Source organism: Elgaria multicarinata, chromosome 1 (genome assembly GCF_023053635.1).
Source record: "Elgaria multicarinata webbii isolate HBS135686 ecotype San Diego chromosome 1, rElgMul1.1.pri, whole genome shotgun sequence".
NCBI classification, from domain to species: Eukaryota; Metazoa; Chordata; class Lepidosauria; order Squamata; family Anguidae; genus Elgaria; species Elgaria multicarinata.
Window position 1 is genome coordinate 3,115,330 of NC_086171.1, and position 26,681 is coordinate 3,142,010.

Sequence of the window (26,681 nt, forward strand, 5' to 3'; positions counted from 1 at the left end):
GCTCATCTTTCAATCTTACAAAAAATATTGGTTACTGAGAGAAAATCCTGGAAAAACTACGGCAGATAATGAAAATGGCAGAATAGAATACATTTTCTTTCAGCACGTAGAATATCCATATATAAATTTACCTGAGCAAATAAACAGGGGGCAATCAAGAACTGATCCAGGCATTATATGAAACGGAGTGTTTTCAAAGTCTCACTTGACTCTGGCCGCGTTCAAACGACACAATAGTCAACCCTGTGTTAATCACTCCACAGACGACTACTAGCATGTCGTGCTGGGGTACCCCACACGCTTCCCGGCCGGGATGGGATTATTTCACATGCCTATAGAGCCCCACTGGGCAAGAACAGCAGGGGTCCCGACTGCTCTCGCCTCGTGACTCTGCAGGCATGTGAAATAGTCAACAGAGCCCGACAGACAGCACAATAACCAACGGTTGTGCAGACAGTCAACTCTGCACACCACTGATTATTTGTGTTATTTCTTGAAAATAACCCATCGTGGTGTGGTTCCCCCCAACAGACAACACAACAGTCAACGGTTGATATTTAATCAACCGTTGACTACTGTGTCATTCGAACCCACTCACTCAGTTTTATTTCCTAGTCTTCCCAATGGCAGACTTATTTATTTATTTACAGTATTTATATACCGCTCCCCATTGAAAACTTCAGAGCGGTGTACAAGATAAAATGAAAATAAAAACGGAATAAAACACTTTAAAATAGATTTTTAAAAAAGCAAAATGTACAGTGAACCGTGGCTGGTCATTAAGGAAAGGCTTCCTGGAATAATGATGTTTTCAGGTGGCGCCGAAAGGAATACAAAGTTGGCGCCTGCCTGACCTCCAGAGGCAGGGAGTTCCACAGGAGGGGCGCCACCACGCTGAAGGCTCTTCCCCTGGTGGACTCCAATCGGAGGATGGGTCTAGGTGGAACCACCAATACTTATTTTAGTATTGTATATTCAAGTGTTTGCGTTACTTATTTTGTTTAAGCTGTCACCTGCTTTGGGAAGCATGTCAAGAAGAAGAAAAAGACTCCAGTTTTGTGGGGGGGTTTCCAACTGGATCTTATAAACATTTTTTATGCCAACAATTTAGTTTAGATGGCAAGTATTGTTTGAAACAAATGTGTTCTATTGGTATCAGCTAAATCAACTTTATCTAGCCATTTCTCAAGATATGGAAAACTTATAAAAGAAGAATGACATTGTTGTGTGCACATGACACACCTTACATGGTTCTGTGTTTAACAAATAAACTGTTTCCTGTCCTTCAGAGCATCTTTTATACCCCTACCGGGAACATTTTTTTTATTGAATACTGCAGTTGTAAACTGAGAGGACATATCACTACATGTCTTTAACAAGGCTGTAGAAGACAAGCACTGACTTCTAATTCAGGGCCCTGACACTCCACTCCACAACTTGCAATCCACTGTAAATTTCAGAGGTTATATAAGCACAACAGGCTTAAGCCGATAATCCATTCTTAGCCCTGCCTTCTACCAACAGTAAGAACAGAGACTCCAGTGATACCAGCATTGGTCAGTGTGCCTATTGGTGACTGGTGGTGGAATCCAACATAGCAAAGCATAAGTCCACTCACACAACATAGCGCTCTCTCTCGCTCTCATGTCTCCCCTGCAGCCGCCCATGAATCTACTCTGGAAGGTGCGGAAAGGGCCTCTTCAAATTCACACAGCTAAACAAGGCATAGGTACACTCCACACACACACTCGGGGTCATAAAGCATGGGCTGAAATTTCCCATTGTGATGGAGACCTAACCGTAGTGCTCGCTCCAGTGGGCCACTGGGCAAGGTGCCTTCAGGGGCCCTCTCCAGCAACGGTAAAGACTGTTAAGTATATGAAAGAAATACTTGCTTAGTCATTAAAATTGTGTGTGTATGGCTATCTCAGGGTTAAACAGAGAAAGTCTATCTGTGGGCAATTACCTTGAGATAGAGGCTGTTCTGGGAACCTTGCCAAGATTCTAAGTTAGCCTCATCACAGCTGTATGTAATGTAGATAAGAATTGTGTAGATCTGTATATAGTTTCTCACTTGTGTAAAATGGAACTGATCACTGCTCTCTGATCACTGCTCTCTGTGCATGCCTCAGTGTGCTGATCTGAACTGATCTGATTTGGACTGCACAGAAGCCTGAAGGAAATAAACCAGCTCTGCTGTGTAAGACCTGCGTGATGTGTGTTTGTTTCTGAGCACAAACAGAGTTCCAGAAGGAGAAAAGTTCTGGCACAATAACCCAACAAAGGTTATGGGCCCAGTCCAGTCCAGGAAGCCTACGCCAGCCTAACCCAGGCAGAAGAACCAGAACTTGGTGGGAACGGTGCAGTATCAGAACCAGAACCAGGAGTCTGCTAAAACAGAAAACTGTTGATGGAGGAAGACATCAAGCTAAAGCCAGTGCTGCAAAGTGAGGAAAAATCTCAGTCGGCTGACTCTGAGGAGGACTCTGAGCAGGAGGACGGTGAGATACCAATTCCTAAAGCAGAGGAAATGGCAGGAGCTAATATGTCTGGTTTGCATCAATTGTTGGAAAAGCTGAATGACTCTAACTATGCATTATGGTCTTACAAAATGCAAATGTATCTGATTCAGGCTGAACTGTGGTATGTAGTCACAGAGGATCCACCAGATAGAGCAGATCCACAGAATGCTAAATGGTTTAAGGACGATGCAAAAGCAATGGCAGTTATTGCATTAGCTGTGGAAGACTCTCAAATTTCCTTCATTCAGTTTTTGAATACATCAAAAGAGTGCTGGAATGCGCTACAAGCTGTATATCAAAGAGAAACAGCGGGCAGTAAAGTAATTCTAACCCGGAAACTATGGAATAAAGCTGAAACCAGGGGAGTCTATGTCAAACCATTTGAAAAGCATGAGAGAAATCTTCAATCAACTCAGGGCACGAGGGATGGAGTTTACAACTATACACCAAGTCTATGTGATTTTGTCAAGTCTTGATTCATCGTACGACGCGGTTGTCACCATGATGGAAAGTCAAGAGGAGAAAAATTTAACCCTCGAGTATGTAGCTGGAAAACTACTGGAAACCTATGAAAGAAGACAAGCTTCAAAACAACAGAGCCTTAAACATCCTGTGGCTGAATTTCAACAAAGCCATAAATCTTCTGATGTGGTGGCTGCATTAAAGGCAAGGAAATGCTTTAATTGTGATTCCACGGAACATTTACGGCGGGATTGCAACAATAATAAGAAGAAAAAGCAGTCGACAGCAAAGTGGAGAGAAGAAAACAACATGAATGAAGCTGAATCAACAAAGAAGTGTCTTCTAGCAAGAGTCAAAGAGACAATGAATCCTTGGTTTTTGGACTCTGGGGCTTCAATAAGTATGGCAAAAGACAAACTTTCATTTGTAACCTTGGAAACTTCTACTTCAGAGCAAAAGTGTGTTACCCTTGCAAATGGAACAAAAATCCAGATTTGTGGTGTGGGTAATGTATATTTTGATTGTCTGGGAGTTGAACTACAAAGTGTTTTATATGTACCAGAATTAGAAACAAACCTTCTAAGTGTGTTTCAGTTAACAGAAATGGGGTATGAGGTTTGTTTTACTGAAGAAAATTGTACTATAAAACAGGGAAACAAGGTGTGTGTGCAGGGAATAATGAAAGAATCTTTGTATGTGATTAATACTTGTACAGAAAATCAAACCATGTTCTAACTATGTAGAATGTAATGTATGCAGTGAAACCAAGTGTCATAAGTCAAACATTCCAAAACATAGTGAGAGAACAACAAAAAGAATTTTTGAATTAATTCATGCAGATCTTGCAGGTCCTTTTGAGACAAGTCAAGGAGGAAACAGATTTTTCTTGTCTATTGTTGATGATTACAGTAGATTTGGATTTGTGTATGTGTTAAAACAGAAGAGTGAAACTTTTGGAAAGTTCAAAGCGTTTGTTAAGTGGAGTAAAAATAGATTTAAAGAACCTATAGCTAATCTAAGAACGGACCGGGGAGGTGAATTTCTTAGCAACCAATTTAAAAAATTCCTCAGTGATGAGGGTATACAACATGACCTTACTGCTCCATATTCACCATTTCAAAATGGAGTTGCAGAAAGGAAAAACAGAACCTTGCAGAACATGTTAAGAGCTCTATTGAAAGAGTCAGGATTGTCTAATCTGTTCTGGGCAGAAGCTTTGTCCACCTCAAATTATTTGTTAAACAGGCTTTACCACTCTGTACATGAAAAAACTCCATATGAAATGTTTTACAAAAGAAAACCTAGAGTGTCACATATAAGGGTTTTTGGAAGTAAATGTTTTGTTCATATTCAGAAAGAAAACAGACCAGGAAAACTAGCTCAAAGAGGTTTGGAATGTAAACTGTTGGGATATGATACACAAACAAAAGGCTATCGTTTGTGGTCTCCATATCACAAAAGTGTAATTGTGAGCAGAGATGTAGTTTTTCATGAACAAATGCAGGAAACAAAACAGTATGTAAGTTTGCCTGTAGAACAGAAAGCTGTAGAAACAGAAGAAATTCCTGAACAATCTCAGCAAGAGAGAGAGGGGGAAGAAACTGTAGAGGAGGAAACTATGCCTGTAACTATGCCAAAGCGACCAGAAAGGGAACGCAAAGCTCCAATTCGTTATTCAGATGAATACCAAAGCAAACAGGTTTCTCATAGAGCTTTACTAATAGCCTATGAACCTACTTCATTTGAGGAAATTCAGGAGATGGAACCTACAGAAGCTCAGGGCTGGCATGAAGCAATGTCAGAGGAAATCAGAGCAATGGAAAAAAATGAAACGTGGGAGCTAGTACCTTTACCTGAAGGTCGTAAAGCCATTACCTGTAAATGGGTATTCAAAGTAAAACAAAATGAGAAAGGACAGGTGGAACGTTCAATGGTAAAACACAAAGAGATGTTTTAAAGCTGGGTCTCAGATTGTAACACAATTTAAACAACATGCGCAAGAGGAGGACTGTTAAGTATATGAAAGAAATACTTGCTTAGTCATTAAAATTGTGTGTGTATGGCTATCTCAGGGTTAAACAGAGAAAGACTATCTGTGGGCAATTACCTTGAGATAGAGGCTGTTCTGGGAACCTTGCCAAGATTCTAAGTTAGCCTCATCACAGCTGTATGTAATGTAGATAAGAATTGTGTAGATCTGTATATAGTTTCTCACTTGTGTAAAATGGAACTGATCACTGCTCTCTGATCACTGCTCTCTGTGCATGCCTCAGTGTGCTGATCTGAACTGATCTGATTTGGACTGCACAGAAGCCTGAAGGAAATAAACCAGCTCTGCTGTGTAAGACCTGCGTGATGTGTGTTTGTTTCTGAGCACAAACAGAGTTCCAGAAGGAGAAAAGTTCTGGCACAATAACCCAACAAAGACCAGCCATGGCTGCTTCTCCTTGCGGCAATCATATTTTTGCTCATCCAGCAAGGGCGAAGAAGGAAGACCACCTGCCACCTCCTGCTCACTTTATGCTCTATCACTCTGGCATAGAGCAATGGGGTCCACAGGTTAGAATGCAGCATCACTCTTAGGCACCTCATTTATTTATTTATTATACTTATTATACTTATATACCGCTCCCATAGCCAGGGCTCTCTGGGCGGTTTACAGAGAATCCCATCCTTACACCCTAATAAGATCACTTTGCACCTGTGAACTCCCTTTCATCTACTGCGATACCTGCTTGCATTTTTCGCAGTGAGAGATATACAAAACAGAAAAAGCACAGAGCCAAATTTACACCATAGAGTCAAGCAAGCTACCTCCTCCTCTTCTGTAAAGCCTTCTGTTGGCTCAAGCCCACCCCTTTCTGATAGTGCTTGTTTTTAAGAACGTGCCTTTTAAAACCCTAAGGGCTATATCCAGGGCCACGTGGGAGGCCTGGGTCCCCACACGTGCTTGCTTGCGTGCAACACACATGTACAGTGTGTGTGCGCGCACACACACACTCCGCTGCATCCCATGGAAATTAATTAAAGGCGATTTCAACCCTTAAGAAATGATTGCCACAATTTCTCTTTTTCCTAGATGATCATAGAATCATAGAATAGCAGAGTTGGAAGGGGCCTACAAGGCCATCGAGTCCAACCCCCTGCTCAATGCAGGAATCCACCCTAAAGCATCCCTGACAGATGGTTGTCCAGCTGCCTCTTGAAGGTCTCTGGTGTGGGAGAGCCCACCACCTCCCTAGGTAACTGGTTCCATTGTCGTACTGCTCTAACAGTCAGGAAGTTTTTCCTGATGTCCAGCCGGAATCTGGCTTCCTTTAACTTGAGCCCGTTATTCCGTGTCCTGCACTCTGGGAGGATTGAGAAGAGATCCTGGCCCTTCTCTGTGTGATAACCTTTCAAGTATTTGAAGAGTGCTATGGTTATCCATATGGTTATTCATATGGATAACCACTTTCTATATGAGTGGCATACATTCAGCTCTCTAAGTTTTTGTAATAACAAGTCCTTCAGATGCATCTTTAACCAAAGTAGGCAATTTCATTTAATGATTTTAATATCTCATGGCAATTAATTTTTGATATGTGCAGTGCACTCTCCCGGACTCCCTCAATTTTTAGAATTACAACTCCTTTTCCGTATTCTTCCATCATTCACCAAAGTAATTTTCAGTTCCCAAGTTAGTTAATGCTACTTATTTCACCGCTCCAGCACTATACATCTCTTACTTTCAGTCTTAAATGCAGTGGTTCATTTCTGTGCCTCCTGCTAGCAGCAGACAGTCGGTCGTGTCAGAGAACACATACTGAGTCATAGTTCCCCAGCTAGTATTCTATGAGAACATCTGGAACCCACTCTCACAGGACTCTATGGTTACTGCCATAGATGTTCCCACACCTGGAGCATCTTCCTAGAAGTAGGAAGATGCTGATACAATGCAAAGAGAACTTCTTCTTTTTTGCTGCCACCCCTTTTTGCTATGGGTTTTTTTTGGAAGCAGTGGCTGGATATCTCAGGGAGCCACCAAAGAGGAATGGGGGCTACATGTGGCCTGCAGATTGGGTACCCCGGTTTTCAAGGAATCATGTTCCTCAAATGCAGAGTCCTCTTGTCAAGTGCCTGGCGAGTTAAATGTATGATGTGGACATTTTGCTTGTTACCTGGTGACGTTTGACAATGTCCTTTAACTTATTAGCCAACTTCAGCTCAATGTCTGGAACGAGGTAGATGGTTGGTCTGCTCAGACAGTTATTCTGGAAGAGGAAATAGAAGAATTAATCAGATTAAGCCAGTGATTCAGTTACATATGATTAGTTATCACTGGAACCCACAAAGGACTGTCGTGTCATATAAACCCGGTAGCCGGGGTTATTCAGATGATCACCAGGAGGAACAACACAGCGTTGGTTGTTTCCCCTGCCCCCATGCATGCCAGTCACATTACCCTGATTACCCGCACCATGGGTTGCTGCGTTGTCCGAACTCGACGGGCGTAGTGAATTTTCATCCAACCCCTACTGCAAGGCATGGGTTGTAGGGTGGGTGAAAATTGGCTACACCTGTTCGATTCCTTGGCCATTGGAGTTCCTCAGGGTCCTGTTTTGTCCCCCATGCTATTTAACATATACATGAAACTATTGGGAGAGGTTGTCTGGAGATTTGGAGTGCGGTGCCACCAGTACACTGATGACACCCAACTCTACTTCTCCTTTCCACCCAATTCCAAGGAAGCTGTTTCAGTACTAAACCTGCGTCTGTCGGCAGTTATGGACTGGATGAGGGCAAACAAACTGAAGTTTCACCCAGACAAGTCAAAGATGTTTCTGGTCAGTCGAAAGGCAGATCAGGAAATAGTGATTTGGCTTGTGCTGGATGGGGTTACACTGCCCCTGAAGACACAGGTTCGCATGTTGGGTATACTCCTGTATTCAATCCTGAGCTTGGATCCCCAGGTTTTAGGGGAGGCCCTTCTCTTGGTCCTGCCACCTTCACAGGTATGCCTGGTGGGAACGCCGGAGAGGGCCTCCTTGGTGGCTTCCCCAGGGCTCTGAAACTCCCTGCCCAGGGAAGCTAGACTGGCTCCCTCCTTGGCGTGCTTCCAGAGGCAAGTGAAAACTTTTTTTGTTCTGGCAGGCCTTTAGAGAGTCCTCTGCTTATACGCTGTTTATGTATTGGATTTTAAAAAAATATTATTTGTATTTTAAATGCTTTGATATTGCAGCATGTTTAATTATATTTTTAACTTTTGTATATCTCTATTTATATGTTTTAACTGCACATGTTTTAATTTGTAAAGTTGCCTTGAGTCCCAGTATTGGGAAAAAGGCAGGATATAAATAAATATCATCATCAGAGTCCAGCATGCTTACTGCTAAATTATCAACAACCAAAGCCATAGTTTGAAGAGTAATTTCAAAACGGCTAATTCAAGAGGCAGCTGGACAGCCCTCTGCCAGGGATGATTTAGGGTGGATTCCTGCATTGAGCAGGGGGTTGGACTCGATGGCCTTGTAGGCCCCTTCCAACTCTGCTATTCTATGATTCTATGACTTAGTACTTCTGTCTCCTATTTTAGTGGCTATAAAGGTAAAGAAGATGTACGTTGCAAAATTATTATGAAGGGGGAAAAAGATTAAAATTTCAGAGCTTTGTGCCAATTATAAGTTCTGAAAGTGGTAAGCCTGTTTTATAATTTGAAGTAAGTGCTTGAGTATTTCCTTTCTTGAACTCTTATGTTTCATTACCACACCTCACTCAATGCAGCGCATCCCTCCCATTCTCTTCCTCTTCCTAGTCTATTCTTTTATTGGGACAGAAAGATTAACAGGATAAAAAATGTGCACCCATTGCTACAGATATTCACACAAGGCTTGAAATTCCTATGCTGGTCATATTCACATTGAGCATGAAAGCTAAAAAGCCATTTTCACACCGAGACAATAAATGTTTCAAAATGATGTAGATCATCATGAGTAAAATTCTTGCCTGCACTAATGTTTTTTCAATGTTCATAAACATTTCTACATTTCGATCCATTCGGGAAGGGTTCTGCAAATCAAACCTCCGCCTGCAAAGAAAAAGATATGTTCAGTACTTGGAATAGCAATTTTTGTTACAATTCAACACAACACCATGAGGAATTAAGACACTACCAGTTTAGGTCATTATAAGGCAATATAGAATAAAACAGTAGAGTTGGAAGGGGCCTATAAGGCCATTGAGTCCAACCCCCTGCTTAATGTAGGAATCCACCCTAAAGCATCCCTGACAGATGGTTGTCCAGCTGCCTCTTGAAGGCCTCTAGATTGTGATCGCTCCTCTGCCCTCCGATAAGGCCATACATTTCTTCCAATATTACAAGCATACAGAAAACATGGTTCTTAGCAAGTTGTTAGCCATTAGGCCAGGGATGACCTGCAGGCCATATGCAGCTTGCCAAGCCATTTATGGCAGCCTGTTAGACCCGCTCCCTCTGCATATGTTGCAGTGATCGCACTGTTTCGGGTTTCCACCTCTTCTGTATGATGAGAGATCGGATAAAGAAGGAATTTTCTTTGCTAGTGGTAGTAAGAGAAACACCTGGGATTCCTTTGCTAGCTCTAGCAAGGGAATCCCCAGGTGTGTGAGTTGAGTGTTCAGGGGCCTCCCAATGCAGCCTTAGGGCCAAAAAGGTTGTGCATCCTTGATTTAGCCTGCAGTACATCCCAAGGAACTCCCAAGTTACTGGTTTGTGTGGGGGTGGGGTGGGGGAGGAATACGCAGCTAGGCAATGGACCATGTAATTACCAGCAATCGGTGGAATCAGATGGGATGGAAGGCAGGGAGAAAAACCAGTGACCTAGGCCTTAGCTAGACCTACAGTAAAGTCCGGAGGAGGGAAGACCTCGCGTTGTGAATAACGCAAGATTTCGCCCTTGTTTACATGTAAGGCACGACAACTTCCAGAAGAGATGCATCGCGCCTGCCATTTTTTTTTATTTTTAAAGGGCTGGCAGCGCACGAGTGCTTGAGTGACTCAAAGTAAGTTTTTTGTGTGTGTGTTTTTAAATTGATTTCCCCGCTCCCCCCACCCTAGCCCCGATGGGCGCAGCTACCAACTCCGTGCGAATAATCACACGGAGCCGGCTCAAGCTGCGGCAACGGGCCACACCTTCCGTGGTCCCGGGCTCAGCCCATGACCGTGGAAAAACCGAGCCCAAAGTGTAGGACTGTATCCCAGGGACAGGGAGGCATGACCTCTCCTTGATCCCGGGATCCCCTGTGCATCATCTGGATGCACAGGGACGATCCCAGGGTTCGCCCCAGGATAAAGGCTGGTCTAGCTAAGGCCCTAGTAAGAACTGAGGCAGGAGACTGGTTATCCCTGAGGAATGCTATGTGTCAGAAAGAATATCAGCAACCCAAATGGAAAGTATTTTGTAACATTTTATCATGGCGGTTCTGCATCAGTGATTGGTTGATGGTAAACAAACTGAAATTAAATCTGGACCTACCAGTCCAGTGATCGACTGCAAGCCTCTTCTGGATTGGGCTCTACTCCACTTAAAAACTCAGTTTCACAGCTTGAGAGTTTCCCCCTGAACCTAGTGTTATTATTAGATGCAGGGACACTGGCTTGTGTGTGCTGTTGCTTTCAGAGGCAATCTTTGTGGCAACTTGTGAGAGGGCTTTCTTGGTGGTAACACCCCGTATGTGGAAGTCTCTGCCTCTAGAGGTTAGGTCATCTTCCTTTTTATCTGTATATTCTACTGGCAAGTAAAGGCATCTCTTTTTCAACGATTATTTGATCCTGCTCTAGTTTAATGTTTTTTGACAGTTTGATTCTCTTTGTGTGTTTGTTGCTGCTTTTAGCTTTTTGTTGGTATTAGTTTTGTATTTTGCATGCCGCCTTGAGCGAGTCTTTTTTTGGAGGGGAAAAGCGGAGTAATTTTAGATTAATTGCTAGATAAATAAATATTTTATGTAAGCTGCCCTGGATAGAAAAGACGAACAAACAAAAGGCACATGGTTGAAACCTTGTATAGAAATGTGACCCAATAATGAAATACTTAATCTGACCATTTTATTTAAGAAATTTGTCTGATTTTTATTATAATATAATCGGGATGGGGCAAAATCTGCCTGGGCCCACGAACGGGCTGGACAACCCTGCACATGGCCCTCCTGGGCCCCGACAGATCCACCCCGCAGATTTTCGCTCCATGCTTGCTTTGATGACAAAGGGGGCGCAGATCAGGCTGAACTCACTTCCACTCTGACCTGCATGTGCCCTTTGTCCTCCCCACCTCCACTGCTGCTGTAATGGTGCACCGGGGAATTGCGCACTTTCCAGAGGCCTTGGAACTGCGCATCGCCGAACACTTGGTCAGGCCAGCCCAAAAGGTGGGGGGGGGGGAAGGAAGCAATAAAATACAGTAAATAACACTGATGAAAATCATAAACAGGGGAGAAGAATAACATACATAATGTAGCAAAAGAAAAGAGATGAAAATTGAATGTATTTTTTAATTAAATCTCTATACTACCCAAAAGCCTGCATAAACTAATATGTGTTTAGCCAGTGTCAAAACCTTTTAAGACCCGGCGCTACCCATCAATTGGCAGCGGGAGGAGGGACGTGGAAGTGCCGCAGTTGGAGTGCCTTTATTGAGTACGGACTCCGTTGTTTTGCCATACACCCAACTCCTGACAAATGCAGCACCATCAGGAGGTCGTCCCAAAGATTCCCAAATCTGGACCCCCTCCACGAGAGCCCCACATTTATGTCATAGGGTACAGGGCTGAAACCATACAAAGCATGAGGCTATTGCAGGGCACTAATAGAGTGTCTGGGTAATGAAGACCCATCTTCAGAGCGACGCAACTATGTGTACACATGTGTGATCAAACCAGCCTTTCTCAACCTGTTACCCTCCAGATGTGCTGGATCATAACCCCCATCATCCCCAGCCAGCATGAACATAAATTCATTTTCGCCTCTATAAAACTAACAGACAGGGTGCCAAATGCACACACCCTTGGGTAGGAGCTGGGAATTCTGTGGGGAAAAATGAGAAGAAAAATATAAGGACTCACCATCCTTGCTCATTTTTATATTTATAAGCAGCACCAAGAATGTGGCATAATGTTCCTCCAGCTTTGAAATCCATGAAGCACTTTGCCTAAAATACAGGAAGGTGACATTCATACCCATACTATGAAATCAGAAGCAAGCAGTATTATATCTCAACTCTAAAAGTAGCCCAAGGTGGGGAGATGACCTGGGCTATCAATATGAGAGCTCCCAAAGGTCCTCGATCTAGTCATAGAACCATGTCAGCTCCATATTATTCCAAAGGGCAGAAGGTGATCAAACGATTGTTGACAATTAGAGCGCAAATGGCAGAAGACTCAGAATGAATAAGATCTAACACAGGTAAGAATCCATTTGCTATCTTATTCTGTGTAGGCCTTTAGAACACATCTTGAACCATCAAAGGCCCACTGTGAGCAATATGATAGATTCTTTGCAGATAAAGTCGCTCGTATTCATGCCGACTTGGAAGGGATTGTCTTGACAAAGTTTGAGATGGATGGGGCTAGTGCACTATCGGGTCATGTTTCGGCTTGTGCGACTTGAGGATGTGGACAAACTGCTTGGAGGACAGAGGGCTACTACTTACCATTTAGATCCTCATCTAACCTGGCTTATGAAATCTGCCAGAGCTGGTCTGGGTACCTGGAACTTCCAGGTGTTCAATGCCTCCTTGAGGGATGGTGAGGTCCCCCCAGCTTTGAAAGAAGCAGTAGTGAGGCCCTTGTGGCAGAAACCAAATCTAGAACCTACGGTTTCAGATAACTACTGCCTGATATCACTTTTGCCATTCTTGGCCAAGGTGCTGGAGCATATGGTCGCCTCACAACTCCAAGTGATGTTGGATGATACTGATTATTTAGATCCATTCCAATCAAGTTTCAGGCCTGGTTATAGGACAGAAATAGCCTTCGTCACCCTAGTCGATGACTTATGCCAGGGAATAGATGGGGGGAGTGTAACGCTATTGGTTCTTCTAGACCCCCCCAGTGGTTTTTAATACCATCACCCATGGTATCCTTCTGGACTGTTGATCTAGACTGGGCTTGGGAGGCAGGTTTTTAAAGTGGTTCTGGTCTCAGAAGGTGTTGCTGTGGGACTTTGATTCCACCCCATGGCTGTTAGCTTGTGGGGTGCGACAAGGTTCCATCCTGTCCCCCATGCTGTTTACCATCTATATAAAACTGCTGGGGGAAATCACCAGGAGGTCTGGGCTGAAGAGACATCAGTATGTGGATACTGAACTCTACCTCTCATTTCATCTACACATCCCAAGGAGGCTGTGAAACTCTTGAACCAGTGTCTGGAGGCTGTTTTGGGGTGGATGAGGGTAAACAAACTGAAATTTAATCCAAACAAGATGGAGGTACTGTGGGTTATTGCTTTTAATAACTTAATGGTTATGTGTTTTATTGTTGTAAGTCACCTTGGGAGGGCTTCTGCCCCAAAGGTAGCCAAGAAATATTACGAATAAATAAGCATGCAAGCAAGCAATTACAAACTTCACTACAAGCCCAGTATTACCAGGCCCAAGCTTAAAACAATGCACATACCTCTCCCCCTGCCCCTTCTAGTTACAAGGTCCTGTGCACTAATAGAGCATTTGGGCATGCTGTTTTTATGGTTAAGTATCCAGGAAGACTAGAAACAAAAGTAGTATCCTGATAACAAATGTGGATCTAAAAAACATGAAAATCACAGTATTTGAGAATCTGCAGCACCGCAAAGCTTTAGTAAAAATATTAACAGAGCCATGCAGTACAGAGAAACAACTCCCAAGGAGAATGTAAGTACTGTTTAACATTATGAAAGTATTCTTGACACGAACAGAAAGAGCTATGACAATCACTAGATTTGGAATAGAAAACTGAAAACCAGCTGTTGAGTTGATTTTTATCCTGCCTTTCTACAGGTGAAAATCTATGTGCCCTGTTTGTAACAAGAAACTTCCAAAGTGGTGAAATTGGATCGTGCCATCATTCTCTCAATCCCCTAATGAGTCCAACTAGGAGCAGATTACATAAATCAGCACAAAGCCAGACTCCCCCAGGATTAGGCAGCACCAATATCCACCTTGGATATAACCACCCTATCCCTGATTTTATCGCTAGCTTATTGATTTAACCCAACATAAAAAAAAACGTGACCTCTCAATTTGCCCCAAGGCTGTAGTTCAGAAAGCTACACACAAGGGGAGAGATCTTGTTGCATCTTTAGGATGGACTGATTTAATCCATAAAATCCATAAAAATGACTAATTTCTATAATTGATTTAAATCAAGTTTGCCATTATAAGGTTCTTAAGAGTTCCCGAATAATTGTTTGCAACAATAACTGAAACATGCAGGTCTGAAAATTAAATAGAGACTTCATTTATGAACTTTAACCAAAACAGTTAGGTCATTCAGCCTACAAGCCTTTTGCACTGTAGAATTTTGTCTGCTTTGAGAAGCAATACTTTGGTTTAGCTTTCTCTTTACACATGCAAGGACACTACGCAAGACCCCTAATTTAAATAGGAACATAGAAAACTCTTAGAAAACTGACTATCAAGCTCAATATTGTCAGCACTAGCTGGCAGCAGCTCCAGGATTTCAATCAAGAGTCTTTCCTGTCCCTACCTAGAGATGTCAGGGGTTGAACCCGGAGCTTTCTGCACACACAGCACGAGCTCTTCCATTGAGCCACAATTGTACCTTAAAGGGAAATACTGAGTGATGGCATCTTGTGGATTAGAGCTACTAAGAAATACAGAAAGCTGCCTAATACCAGGTCAGACTATTTGTCATCAAGCAGAAGATTATCTACTTTGGCTGGCAGCAACTCTCCAGGGTCTAACGGAGACAAAGGTCTTTCTCATCACCTTTTAACTGGATATGCCATTGACTGAACCTGTGACCTTTCGCATGCATAGCCTGGGCTCTATTACTGAGCTATGATCTGAAGCCAAAAAGCTGCAATCCCATGCACACTTTTGTGGAAGATCCACTAAACAAAGTAGGGTGGCTTCCAGGTAAGCATACATTGGCTAAGTATCCCAAGCTGACTATAAACAAGAGCCATCTTCTTGGCTCGCCGCTCTGACCATGTTACTCCGCTTCTGAAATCTCTTCATTGGCTTCCAATTCACTTCAGAATCCACTATGAACTTCTCCTGTTAACCTTCAAAGCTTTTCACGGTCTAGCTCCTTCCTATCTCTCCTCTCTCATCTCACACTATTGCCCCGTTCGTGCTCTTCGCTCCTCTGATGCCATGTTTCTCGCCTGCCCAAGGGTCTCCACTTCCCTTGCTCGGCTTCGTCCATTTTCTTCTGCTGCCCCTTACGCCTGGAACGCTCTTCCAGAACATTTGAGAACTACAACTTCAATCGCAGCTTTTAAAGCTCAACTAAAAACTTTTCTTTTTCCTAAAGCTTTTAAAACTTGATGTTGTGCAGACTTTATACTGTTAGTTTTACCCTATCCTGTGCCTGCTTACCCTACCCTGTGCCTGTTTGCATTCTCTTCCCCTCCTTATTGTTTTACTATGATTTTATTAGATTGTAAGCCTATGCGGCAGAGTCTTGCTATTTACTGTTTTACTCTGTACAGCACCATGTACATTGATGGTGCTATATAAATAAATTAATAATAATAATAATAATAATAATAATAATAATAATAATAACAACAACAACAACAACAACAACAACAACTGCTAGTGACCGGGCAAGAATTTTTCTGAACGAGAAGAAAATGAATGAACACACTGTTTGGTTACTAGAATAAAAAATGATCACACTTCAGAGCTCTGTGTGGAGGGCATAAAAAAGATTGCAAGGACATCTACATGGGCTCCTGGTAGATACCTGGTTGTAACTCCTTGATCCTAGTACCAGTAAATGGTAAGTTGCTAGCACTTTGGTCTACTAGGAAGCCCAAGATAATAATTATAATACACTACTGAGTGTGTCATTTATTCTTAATCTGAAAAGTCAGATACTTTCCCTCGTGGTTCTTTGTTGAACAGAAAACCAAGCTTTAACTCAAAATGGAAAAGACTTGGCAGGTCTCCCATGAAAGGGAGTTCTAAAATCCAGACATACGAGCCAAGAAAGCCTTGTCCAGCAAGGGGAGGGTAGGAAGAAGAAAACACAGCCAAGCCAAGCCCACAGGAAACCCTCCAAACATGAGCACGGATACCCAGTTACCTTCCTAGGAGAGCTAGAGAAAGGATTGCCCAGCAGCTGGACGCATGAGAACATGCCTGGTTACAAGGAGGCTTAGTATCTGCAGTTGCCTTGTTGCAGTGATTATCAGAACACTTTAGCTCATGATTCAAGATGGTGGCAATTACTTATGATGTCCTAAGTGGTTTGGACCCAGTACATCTTTGGGTTCACTGACATGGTTCTGCCTCCTCCTCGCGTTTTCAGAACTCTCAAAACCAAGTCCTGCTCTGAAGAATATTCCCTTAATCTACCTTGGAGTGTTATTAGATTTTATTGTACAAGGATTGCAAACCAGAGTGAAGGCTGAATTCGCCCTACTTGTACTTCCGAACCCATGTGAAACAGCAAGAACCCCTTTGTTTCTTGGAAATGGTTGGTTTCAAACACAGCCCTCCGCTCTAAATGCTAACAGCTTCTGTACAAGGAGCTGCAGATCCATCCATCAGGATGAAGTATGCTGCAAATGCAGCAGCTGAAGAAACACTGCAGGAGCCTTTTAAATACTCACAGGAAATTTTGTGAAGGCAGGATTGGCGACATGTTTCCCGAAGGCATCTTCCTGAAACTGCAGCAGCTGCACCACAAGTCCAGCCAGTGTTTTGTTGGTAGGAGCATCTGCTTGAACATACTGAAAAGAAAACATTTCTTGAATCAAACATGGTGTTGTCTTTCCATATTCATTTGGAAAGTCACTCACAACTAGAAGAAGGACCGAGGGGACAGGAGCAGGCAGAAGTAACATCGGGGCCAGCTCCTGCTGGACTCTTCCCCCACCCCCCCCACAGGGCAAACTGCCATCTTGGCCCTGTGGGGAAGAAGAAGGACCGAGGGGACAGGAGCAGGCAGAAGTAACATCGGGGCCTGCTCCTGCTGGACTCTTCCCCCCCCCCACAGGGCAAACTGCCATCTTGGCCCTGTGGGGAAGAAGAAGGACCGAGGGGACAGGAGCAGGCAGAAGTAACATCGGGGCCTGCTCCTGCTGGACTCTTCCCCCCCCCCCCCCACAGGGCAAACTGCCATCTTGGCCCTGTGGGGAAGAAGAAGGACCGAGGGGACAGGAGCAGGCAGAAGTAACATCGGGGCCTGCTCCTGCTGGACTCTTCCCCCCCCCCACAGGGCAAACTGCCATCTTGGCCCTGTGGGGAAGAAGAAGGACCGAGGGGACAGGAGCAGGCAGAAGTAACATCGGGGCCTGCTCCTGCTGGACTCTTCCCCCCCCCCCCCACAGGGCAAACTGCCATCTTGGCCCTGTGGGGAAGAAGAAGGACCGAGGGGACAGGAGCAGGCAGAAGTAACATCGGGGCCTGCTCCTGCTGGACTCTTCCCCCCCCCACAGGGCAAACTGCCATCTTGGCCCTGTGGGGAAGAAGAAGGACCGAGGGGACAGGAGCAGGCAGAAGTAACATCGGGGCCTGCTCCTGCTGGACTCTTCCCCCCCCCACAGGGCAAACTGCCATCTTGGCCCTGTGGGGAAGAAGAAGGACCGAGGGGACAGGAGCAGGCAGAAGTAACATCGGGGCCTGCTCCTGCTGGACTCTTCCCCCCCCCACAGGGCAAACTGCCATCTTGGCCCTGTGGGGAAGAAGAAGGACCGAGGGGACAGGAGCAGGCAGAAGTAACATCGGGGCCTGCTCCTGCTGGACTCTTCCCCCCCCCCCCCACAGGGCAAACTGCCATCTTGGCCCTGTGGGGAAGAAGAAGGACCGAGGGGACAGGAGCAGGCAGAAGTAACATCGGGGCCTGCTCCTGCTGGACACTCTCTCTCTTTCTCTCTCCTCCCTCCCTCCCTCCTTGACTCCTTTTCCTTGTGTGTCATGTCTTTATTAGATTGTAAGCCTGAGGGCAGGGACTGTGTTTTTTGCTAAGTGTAAGCCGCTCCGAGAGCCTTTTTTGGCTGAGGAGCGGGGTATAAGTATAATAAATAAATAAATAAATAAAATAAACTTACAGGAATTTTAACCCAACTTATGGTTAGTTTGTGCCATGTGTTTGGCTTTTCAATCTTGGCTCTTACTGTTATTTTGCAATGTAAGTTAGTAACTAGATATTCACACAGCAACTCAACTATCACTAGATTTAAATTTGCCAAGTTCCTTCAAGCTGATTTTATTGAGTTAGTCTGCAGTACCCTAAATGCAAACACTCAAGCCCAGCATACATGTGCTACCGGCAACGATAGTATTACTTCACTGCTCAGTACTGAACAAAGTACACACTGTTGTATTAAGGACACCGAGTTTATATAAACATGCTCCTTATAAAAAGAATCTAACAAAGGAATGAGCTGATAACCATTTACCTCCCAGGGCTGGGTTCACTTGTGGTTTTGTTTTCATTTTAAAGATGTAAATGTATGAGTTGGTGCCAATGATGTTGATGTGCCATTTCTGTGGGCATTGCCCAAAGTGAACTCATCCTTAAAACCCCCTTCCATGGAACTTGAGTTTGATCTCCCCAACTTTCATTATCTAATGACAACAAAGGCTGTGTAACTGCATTTGTTCACATCCTCTTCCTTCATCTCGCCATCGTCACATGTTAAGATTATGACCTCCTTTACACTGGAACCCAGGTGTTATAGTTTTTTTATTATTCTGTAAAGCAGCCTGCCCCAACCAGGTGCCCTCCAGGTGTGTTTGATTGCAACTTCCATCACGCTGGCTGGAAATGATGGGAGCTGCAATCCAACATATCCGGAGGTCACCTGGTTGAGGAAGGCTGCTGTAAAGCATCATGGAAGAACATAAGAAGAGCCACGGTAGATCAGATCGAGGGTCTATCTACTCCAACACTCTGCTCTCACAGTGGCCAACCAGCTGTCCACAAGGGACCAACGAAGCAAGACATGGTGCAACAGCACCCTCCCACCCATGTTCCCCAGCAACTGGTGCACACAGACATACTGCCTTGGAATACTGGAGGTAGCACATAACCATCAGGACTATTATTTATTTATTTATTACATTTATATACCGCCCCACAGCCGAAGCTCTAGTAGCCATTTATAGCCTTCTCCTCCAAGAATTTATCCAACCCTCTTTTAAAGCCATTCAAATTGGTGGCCATCACTACATCTTGTGGCAGTGAATTCCATAGCTTACTTATGCGCTGTGTCAAGAAGTACTTCCTTTTATTTGTCCTGAATCTCCCACCAATCAGCTTCATGGGATGAACCCATTGGGTTCTAATACTTTGAGAGAGGGAGAAAATTGTCTCCCTCTCCACGTTCTCCAGACCATGCATAATTTTGCACACCTCTATCATATCTCCCCTCAGCCTCCTTTTTCCCAAGCTCAACAATCCCAGCTGTTGTAACTTTTCATAGGGGAGATGCTCCAGACCCTTAATCATTTTAGTTGCCCTTTTCTGCACTTTTTCCAGCTCTACAATATCTTTTTTTAGGTGTGGTAACCAGAACTGTACACAGTATGCTAAGTGTGGTCACACCATAGATTTGTATAAAGACAGAATAATATTGTAGATTGTATATTGATGGCCTTGTAAAATAAATACTATTCAACAGGAGTTCACACACTTGAGCTGATTTTGATAATCAGACATATCACCACTAAGCCTCATTCCCACTGCCCCAACTCCTTTGGGATATGTGGAGGACCTAGAGGAGGGAAGCAGTCTCATATCAGACATTGCAGCAAGCTTCAGAGGCAAAGAATCAGAGATTTCGCACTGCTTTAAAGTGCATCCATTTTCGATGGCAACTCAGAGATGGGTCCCATCTCTCACTTTTTACTTAGGCAGTGGCCAAATCAAATAAGTTACATTAACAACTGCCATCCACAATTGGGGACCTACACTTTGACAAATTAAAATATTTAAAATATTTATATCACATCTTTCTGCCTGACATTGGGCCTCCAAGGATCTTTCAATAGTAAAGAACACACAACAAACATATGATTTAAAAAAGCATGGCTCAGCACTGACAGGAAAAAAGGCACTATTGCTCCAACTGCTGCTCTTTAAAGGTTCCAAAGTGACCACAGGGGAAATACCTTCCATATGGAAAAGAGATACCTAGCAACCAGGGCTAGATTGCACAGTTATTTTCAACCAAGGGAGTGGGGCACCTTCCCGTGGGCAGCTGACTATTTTGTGACTCCTGTCTCTTCCTGGCAGCAGTGTGGGGATAATGAGATTAACTGCCTTCTCCTTAAATCGTACATAACTTCACAGTTTCTTTCTCTACTTACTATCCCAACTATCCTGTGAGGTAGCTTGGGGTTGAGAGCTAAGGACCTATTGACCACTTCAAGGCTAAGAAAAAAGTGAACCTGAGTCTCCTATATCCAAACAATATTCGTTGCACCAGCCGCTACTAGAACTAACAGACTGGTCATTTTGCAACATGGATAGAAACTGACTTTATCATCCAACAGCAGCAATCTTCAAACTTTAAGGATGAGCTAGGTTCTGCCAGGTAATGCCACGATTAGTCATCAGCAGCTGTGCTGCCAACCAGTAACTGAATCTAGGAGTATGCTCCAAAAATAGACACACATTACCATAACCATGCACATGAGCTAGATGTGTATCACACCAGAACCACCAACTAAAGATGGGATGGGAAACATGTGGCCTGCCAGATGTTGTTGAACTACAACTCCCATCATCCCTCACTATTGGCCATGCGGGCTGGGGATGGTAGGAGCTTGAGTCCGCCAACATCCAGAAGGCCATACATTACCCTCTATCCTGAACTAGTGGACTCTAAATCCAGTGTTCCCAAGATGTGAGATAAAAGCAATTGCCCCCACACTCCTGACCACCAACCATTCCACCCTAAATCCCACTTTGGACGTGCAGCTAGAGCAATGGGCCTGGCCTTTTCACTTTCACCATATTCCAGATTATATGCTGATGTGACTGATCACCAGTGGTTTTCACTGCCTGGTTTTCATAGGTTTATTTTGTTTCCTTGGAAGCTTTAAAACAGGGGTGGGAAATCTGTGGCCCTCCAGATGTTGCTAGGCTCTCAACTCCCATCAGTCACAGCCACCGTAGCCAACAGTCAGGGACTACAAGTTTCCCCATTCATGCTCTAAAGCATTTCATGAGGGCCACACAGGGGCCTATTTCCACCCCTTACTTCATGCCCTCTTTCTGTTTATGAGCTTTGAGTCCTGCCTAGATGGCAGTGAGAATAGCCAAGTACTATCTTTGGTTCACTACGACATGTCAGAGAAGCCCCAGATCAATGTGTATATATCCAGTACAGCTGCTCAGTCTTACAAAGTGAACTGAACACCATCACAGCTTAACAGAAGACATTCTAAGTTCAACTATGCACAACTCTGAGTTTGCAGATTGTTAAATTTAAGGAAGAACATTTAAATCTGATATAAGACAACAAAAAGGGTCTTCATAAGATAATGAAATAATGTTTTCATTTAGATTTCTGACCATTCATTCCTTACGGTCACCATTGAGACCGCTATTTATGTAGTGCCACCAAGAACATCTCCTTTCATGGCCTAACACACCACAGACACATTTTCAGCTCTGTCAGCCCTGTGCAGAACTCACTAAGAACATCTTCTGAATAAACCTCACTGAAATGAATTGGAGATTCGTACAACAGTATCCTTATCCAACTTCCACTCATGTCAGTGAGGTCTGCGCAGGTAAGTTCCCAGCAGATGGTACACTTCAATATCACCTTACAGGAAGGGAGGTTTTACCAGATAATTTATTTCCAAGTAAATTTGCTTACATACACAGTCTAAGGATGCAATAGCATGCATGCTTAGCCATGGTTGGCTGAAAAACGCTGGGAATTGCAGGACTTTTTCTGTCTAAACATACATTGGATTGCACCCTTTGGCCCATTATCTAGAGGATTATATCTTTTGGAACCAAAACTCCCCTTCTCTTATTTTTAAAAATGGGAAATTCAGTCAGGATTGGAAAAGTACACCATCTCAAAGAAAAAAACTATTTAGTATGATCCTCTGCATTTCAATTTTTAAAATAAGTTAAAACAAATTAATTTTAAAATATGTTTCTTAACCATGGATTTGAGCTCTGATAAAAAACCCTTGTTGCTGCAATGAAAACACTTAATGCCCCCCCACCCCACAGCTTACTTAACTTCCTCTTGTAAAAACATGTTGTTGTTTTTTTTTAAAAAAAAGCATTACACACAATTCCTTATACGGTGTAAACATGAATTGTTTGAGATATTTATAAACATTAGCCCATTTGGGAAAAAAGAGATAGAAAAACGTGCTTTTACTAAATTTAAATACTATGTTCCTATTCTCTGCAGGCCAGCAGGCAAAAACGCTCAAGTTTTTGAATCCAAACATTCTTTGGTATCCAAGATGGAATAGATTTAAGAGAAGCCAAATGCAGAGTTCTAGATTTCAAGACTGGGTAAGATCAATTCGAAAAACTGCAAGCCTTCATATTTCAGGTAAACAATTTCTCACATCAGGGACCCCAATCATGCTTCCATGTCCTGCCATGCCTACTGAAGATTCAGAGAGCCCTAAGCTGCCTAAACAAAAAGGTCTTGCCCAGTTACTACCAGGGCAAACACATTTCAGAAGTAAACCAAGTACAAAAGGTTTGGCTTCTACAAGTATTGCATTTTAAAAGCCAGAAAGGAATTCTAGAAATATAGCAGGTAAGAAGGAGAAAGTTGGTTTTAATGTTGTGACCTACTAATTCCATTAAATGCCCTAGATTCCTGTGCTAATAACAAGAATAGCTTCTTTCTCCTCCTCCATCAGATACATGCTTTTAAACATGTTTCTAAGGGTTTTGTTCACCTACCTTTTAAACATCAATAATCTTTCAATCATGTTTTAACTGCCTGTGAGTTGATACCTACCTCGAATATTTTCACTTTTACTATGCCCACCTGTCTTATGAAAAGGGAAAACCTTTACAATATGACAGGATACACGGCTTTTTTTCCTATACGAACAGGCCTGGGACCACTTTTGTTTTTTTATCAACTATGAGATGGATGAGTCCTTCTTCTCGCACATCTAGGCTAGGATGGCAAAAACACTTACGCTAGACTGTGTGTACCATTTAGGATTTACAAATGAGCGAGTTTCTTTTCCCTATTATTCCACGACAACTAAATCCCTATGATCTGACAATACTGCAGAAAAGGAGAAGAACAGCACAGTCTTTGAAGCACTGGACAGTTTTAACCAAACAGCCAGTTGGGCTGAATATTCCTCATACATTTCGACGCCAAGTAAAAACATGGCTTTTTAACAAAGCCTTTGATGGTTAAACTCACTGGCACATTGTTTTAACTGCTTTTAAATTATATGTTGTTTTTAACTTGGATCATGGTTTAATTTGTTTTTAACTGCGCATATTTATTGTTTGATATTGTATGTTTTTATCTGTACGCCGCTCTGAGATCTTAATGATATAGGGCGGGATATAAATGTTTCAATAAATAAATACATACATGCCGCCGCCACCCCCGAGGGAAAGTCAGGGAGGAGACAGGTGGCCCTTTGTTAGCGCTTCCCAGGGAAAAGAGAGGCAGGGCCTGCTGGGCGCAGCGGCCGCCTCCTCGCTCCTCACAACAAGGGGTGTCACTCAGATAGGGAAAATGGGCACTGGAAAGGGCTCTCCTTCCCCCAAATCCAGGTGGGTGACAGGACACCCAGCCTGAACCGCCTCTCCCACCCCACCCCAACCCCGCATGATCTGCCACTCTGAAGCAACACAAAGCCAAGGCTGTTCCGGACAGACGATTCCCCACCCTCAACTCGCATTCAGCAGCCTCCAGATGTGCTGGACTACCATTCCCAGTACCCCCTGACATCTGGAGGGCGAGCACCGTGGCCGCGCAGACGCCTTACGCCCTCCTCCTCCTCCTCCTCCTCCCACGCAAACCCCCAGACATTCCCTCTCCCCGACCCCCACTCCAGGCAAGCCTGACTTCGCCTCCCCCCAACCGGCAGGCCAAGCCCAAGCGCCCTTCCTTGGGCGAAAGCCCCCTCCCCTCCCCCCACCGGCATTGCCTGTGGAGTGGAGTGGAGTGGAGTGGAGGGGTCCCCCTGCCCCCCCCACCCGGCCCTTGCCACGCTGCCCCCTCACGCCGCCTGAGGCGACCCCTCCTCGGCCTCGACGAGGCGAGGGGGCTGGCGCCTCGGGAGGGGAGGGGGCGCCCGGCGACCCTCAGGCCCCGCCCCTCCCCCTCAGAAGAAAGGGCCGGGAGGGGGAGGGGGAGGGGGAGGGGAGCGGCCGCCCAGCCCTCCTCCTCCTCCCTCCCGGCGCGGCCTCACCTTCTTGCAGTGCTTGCCGAGCCAGACCCGCGCGGCGTCCAACTGCGAGACGGTCTCCGGGCTCTCCCAGAACTTGCCGGCGGGGCCTCCGTCCTTGCGCCGTGACACCGACAAGGGGGTGGCGGAGGCAGCGGCTCCAGCCGCCCCCGAACCGGGGCCTCCTCCCGCCACGGGACCCCCCGGACTAGAGCCGCCGCCTCCGGGCACGGCCGCCGCTGCTGAGGCCGCTGCTGCCGCCGCCGCCGCCGCCATTGTCCTGCCCGGCCTGCCGCGCCGCCGCCGCCACCGCCGCCGGGGCCCTACGCCGCCCACTCTCCTGGCTCCGCGCATGCGCAGAGCCCGCGGGACGCCGCGGCGGCTGCCACACCGCCGCCACTCTCTCCGCCTCCTCCTCCCCGGCTCCGCGCGCACGCGCAGGGAACCAGCCGCCCACTCGCTCTCGCCTCACGCGGCCTTCCCCGCCCGCCCGCGCGCGGGACGCCGGCTCCTCTCGCTGGCTCAAAGGCGGTAGGCTAAGCGCGGCGCATGCGCAACGCGAACTTCGTCAGCCCCGCCACTCGGCGAAGCGCCTGCGCATGCGCTGGGAGTATCTCGGGCCCGCCTCCGCGAGATCTGCGCAGGGCTCATCCGCCTTCGATGACTCCAGACGCCGCTTCTCTTTGCGCATGCGCCTCTGTAGAAACACGAGGCCTGCGCACGCAACTCCCTGGCTGTACTCTGGACGAAGGCGGAGGGAGGGAAGGAAGGGGCTTGGGGCAGCCCTTCCCTCCCTCCCTCGCAGGCAAATCAACAAAGCAAGGCGCCCAGACGGCACGTGGCAGGAGGGAAGCAAACAAGGCAGCCGTGTCACCCTGTTGCACCTGCGACACCTTAAGGACTTCGCAGACTTAGGGCACAACAAGCCAGAAAAAGGCTGGGCGTGTGTGTGTAATAGGAACAGGATGGGAAACAACCGTTGATCAGCGTGTCGTCCGAACCCAGCCAAACAGCCCGACAATTCCCCAGCTATGCTACGTTCATGTATTTAAAACGTTTATGGTTCTTTTTATGTTTTAAACTTTGTAAGGCCGCCTTGAGGCCCAGCATTGGGCAAAAGGCAGGATGATGATGATGATAATAATAATAATAATAGGACTTCCCCCCACCCCTGTCTGAACAGGCATAGGGTTGCATCCTTAAAGGCTTAACAGATTTATTTATTCTGGCACGAGCTATCATGGACTGTAATCCACTTCATCAGACCGGTGGAGCGAAATGGAGAGTTTCAGGTTTAAATACTGGGGATGGAAGAAGCTGTTAAGAGGGCAGAAGATCATTATGTATTATTTATTATTTATTTAGAATATTTATATACCGCTCCCCATTGAAAAATTTCATGTATTACATTCCTAGACTGACCCATAGCTTGAATTGTTGAACACTGCCTTGAGGTTTGAAGAAAGGCAGTACAAACGTTAAACAAAATGGGTGGGCCCACTGCTTTCCTCTTAATATTGTGGTTGTATTTGGCAAATGAATCAACTCAAACCTATATGATTAATCAAATAAATTAGCACATCTTCACATGAGTAAAAGCAGTGGGGTAGATCCAGATTTAGTCATTGTTAGAATAGACCCATTATGCCAAGCCAGTTCTGAAGTAAAAAAAAGCACAGCCTATTTAGAACTTTATGGACTCGTGTGGCAGAGCAGCCACTATCTTAGCTGATCTTTCTGCAGTTTGTACATTTTTTAATTTTAATAGAATCATAGTAGAGTTGGAAGGGGCCTATAAGGCCATACAGTCCAACACCCTGCTCAATGCAGGAACCCACCTTAAAGCATCCTTGACAGGTGGCTGTCCAGCTGCCTCTTGAAGGCCTCTAGTGTGGGAGAGCCCACCACCTCCTTAGATCATTGGCTCCATTGTCGTACTGCTCTAACAGTCAGGAAGTTTTCCCTGATATCCAGCTGGAATCTGGCTTCCTTTAACTTGAGCCCGTTATTCCGTGTCCTGCACTCTTAAGTCCTTGAAAAGTGCCATCATGTCTCCCCTCAGCCTTCTCTTCTCCAGGCTAAACCTGCCCAGTTCTTTCAGTCTCTCCTCATAGGGCTTTGTTTCCAGACCCCTGAGCATCCTCATCGCCCTCCTGTG

General features: G+C 45.0%; 1 protein-coding gene across 1 annotated transcript in view; it reads right to left on the reverse strand.

Annotated features, from left to right (window-relative positions):
* Positions 1–24,947, reverse strand: part of SMARCC1 (SWI/SNF related, matrix associated, actin dependent regulator of chromatin subfamily c member 1) — a 131,023-nt gene extending 106,076 nt beyond the window's left edge. Inside the window, exons 1-5 of the mRNA XM_063122327.1 lie at positions 24,548–24,947; positions 16,777–16,896; positions 12,060–12,145; positions 8,970–9,051; positions 7,145–7,237 (exon numbers count right to left, since the gene is read on the reverse strand). Of these exons, the coding sequence (XP_062978397.1) occupies positions 7,145–7,237; positions 8,970–9,051; positions 12,060–12,145; positions 16,777–16,896; positions 24,548–24,877 (711 nt within the window). The 5' untranslated portion in view covers positions 24,878–24,947. The remainder of the gene's footprint in view (positions 1–7,144; positions 7,238–8,969; positions 9,052–12,059; positions 12,146–16,776; positions 16,897–24,547) is intronic.
* Positions 24,948–26,681: the final 1,734 nt, after the last annotated feature.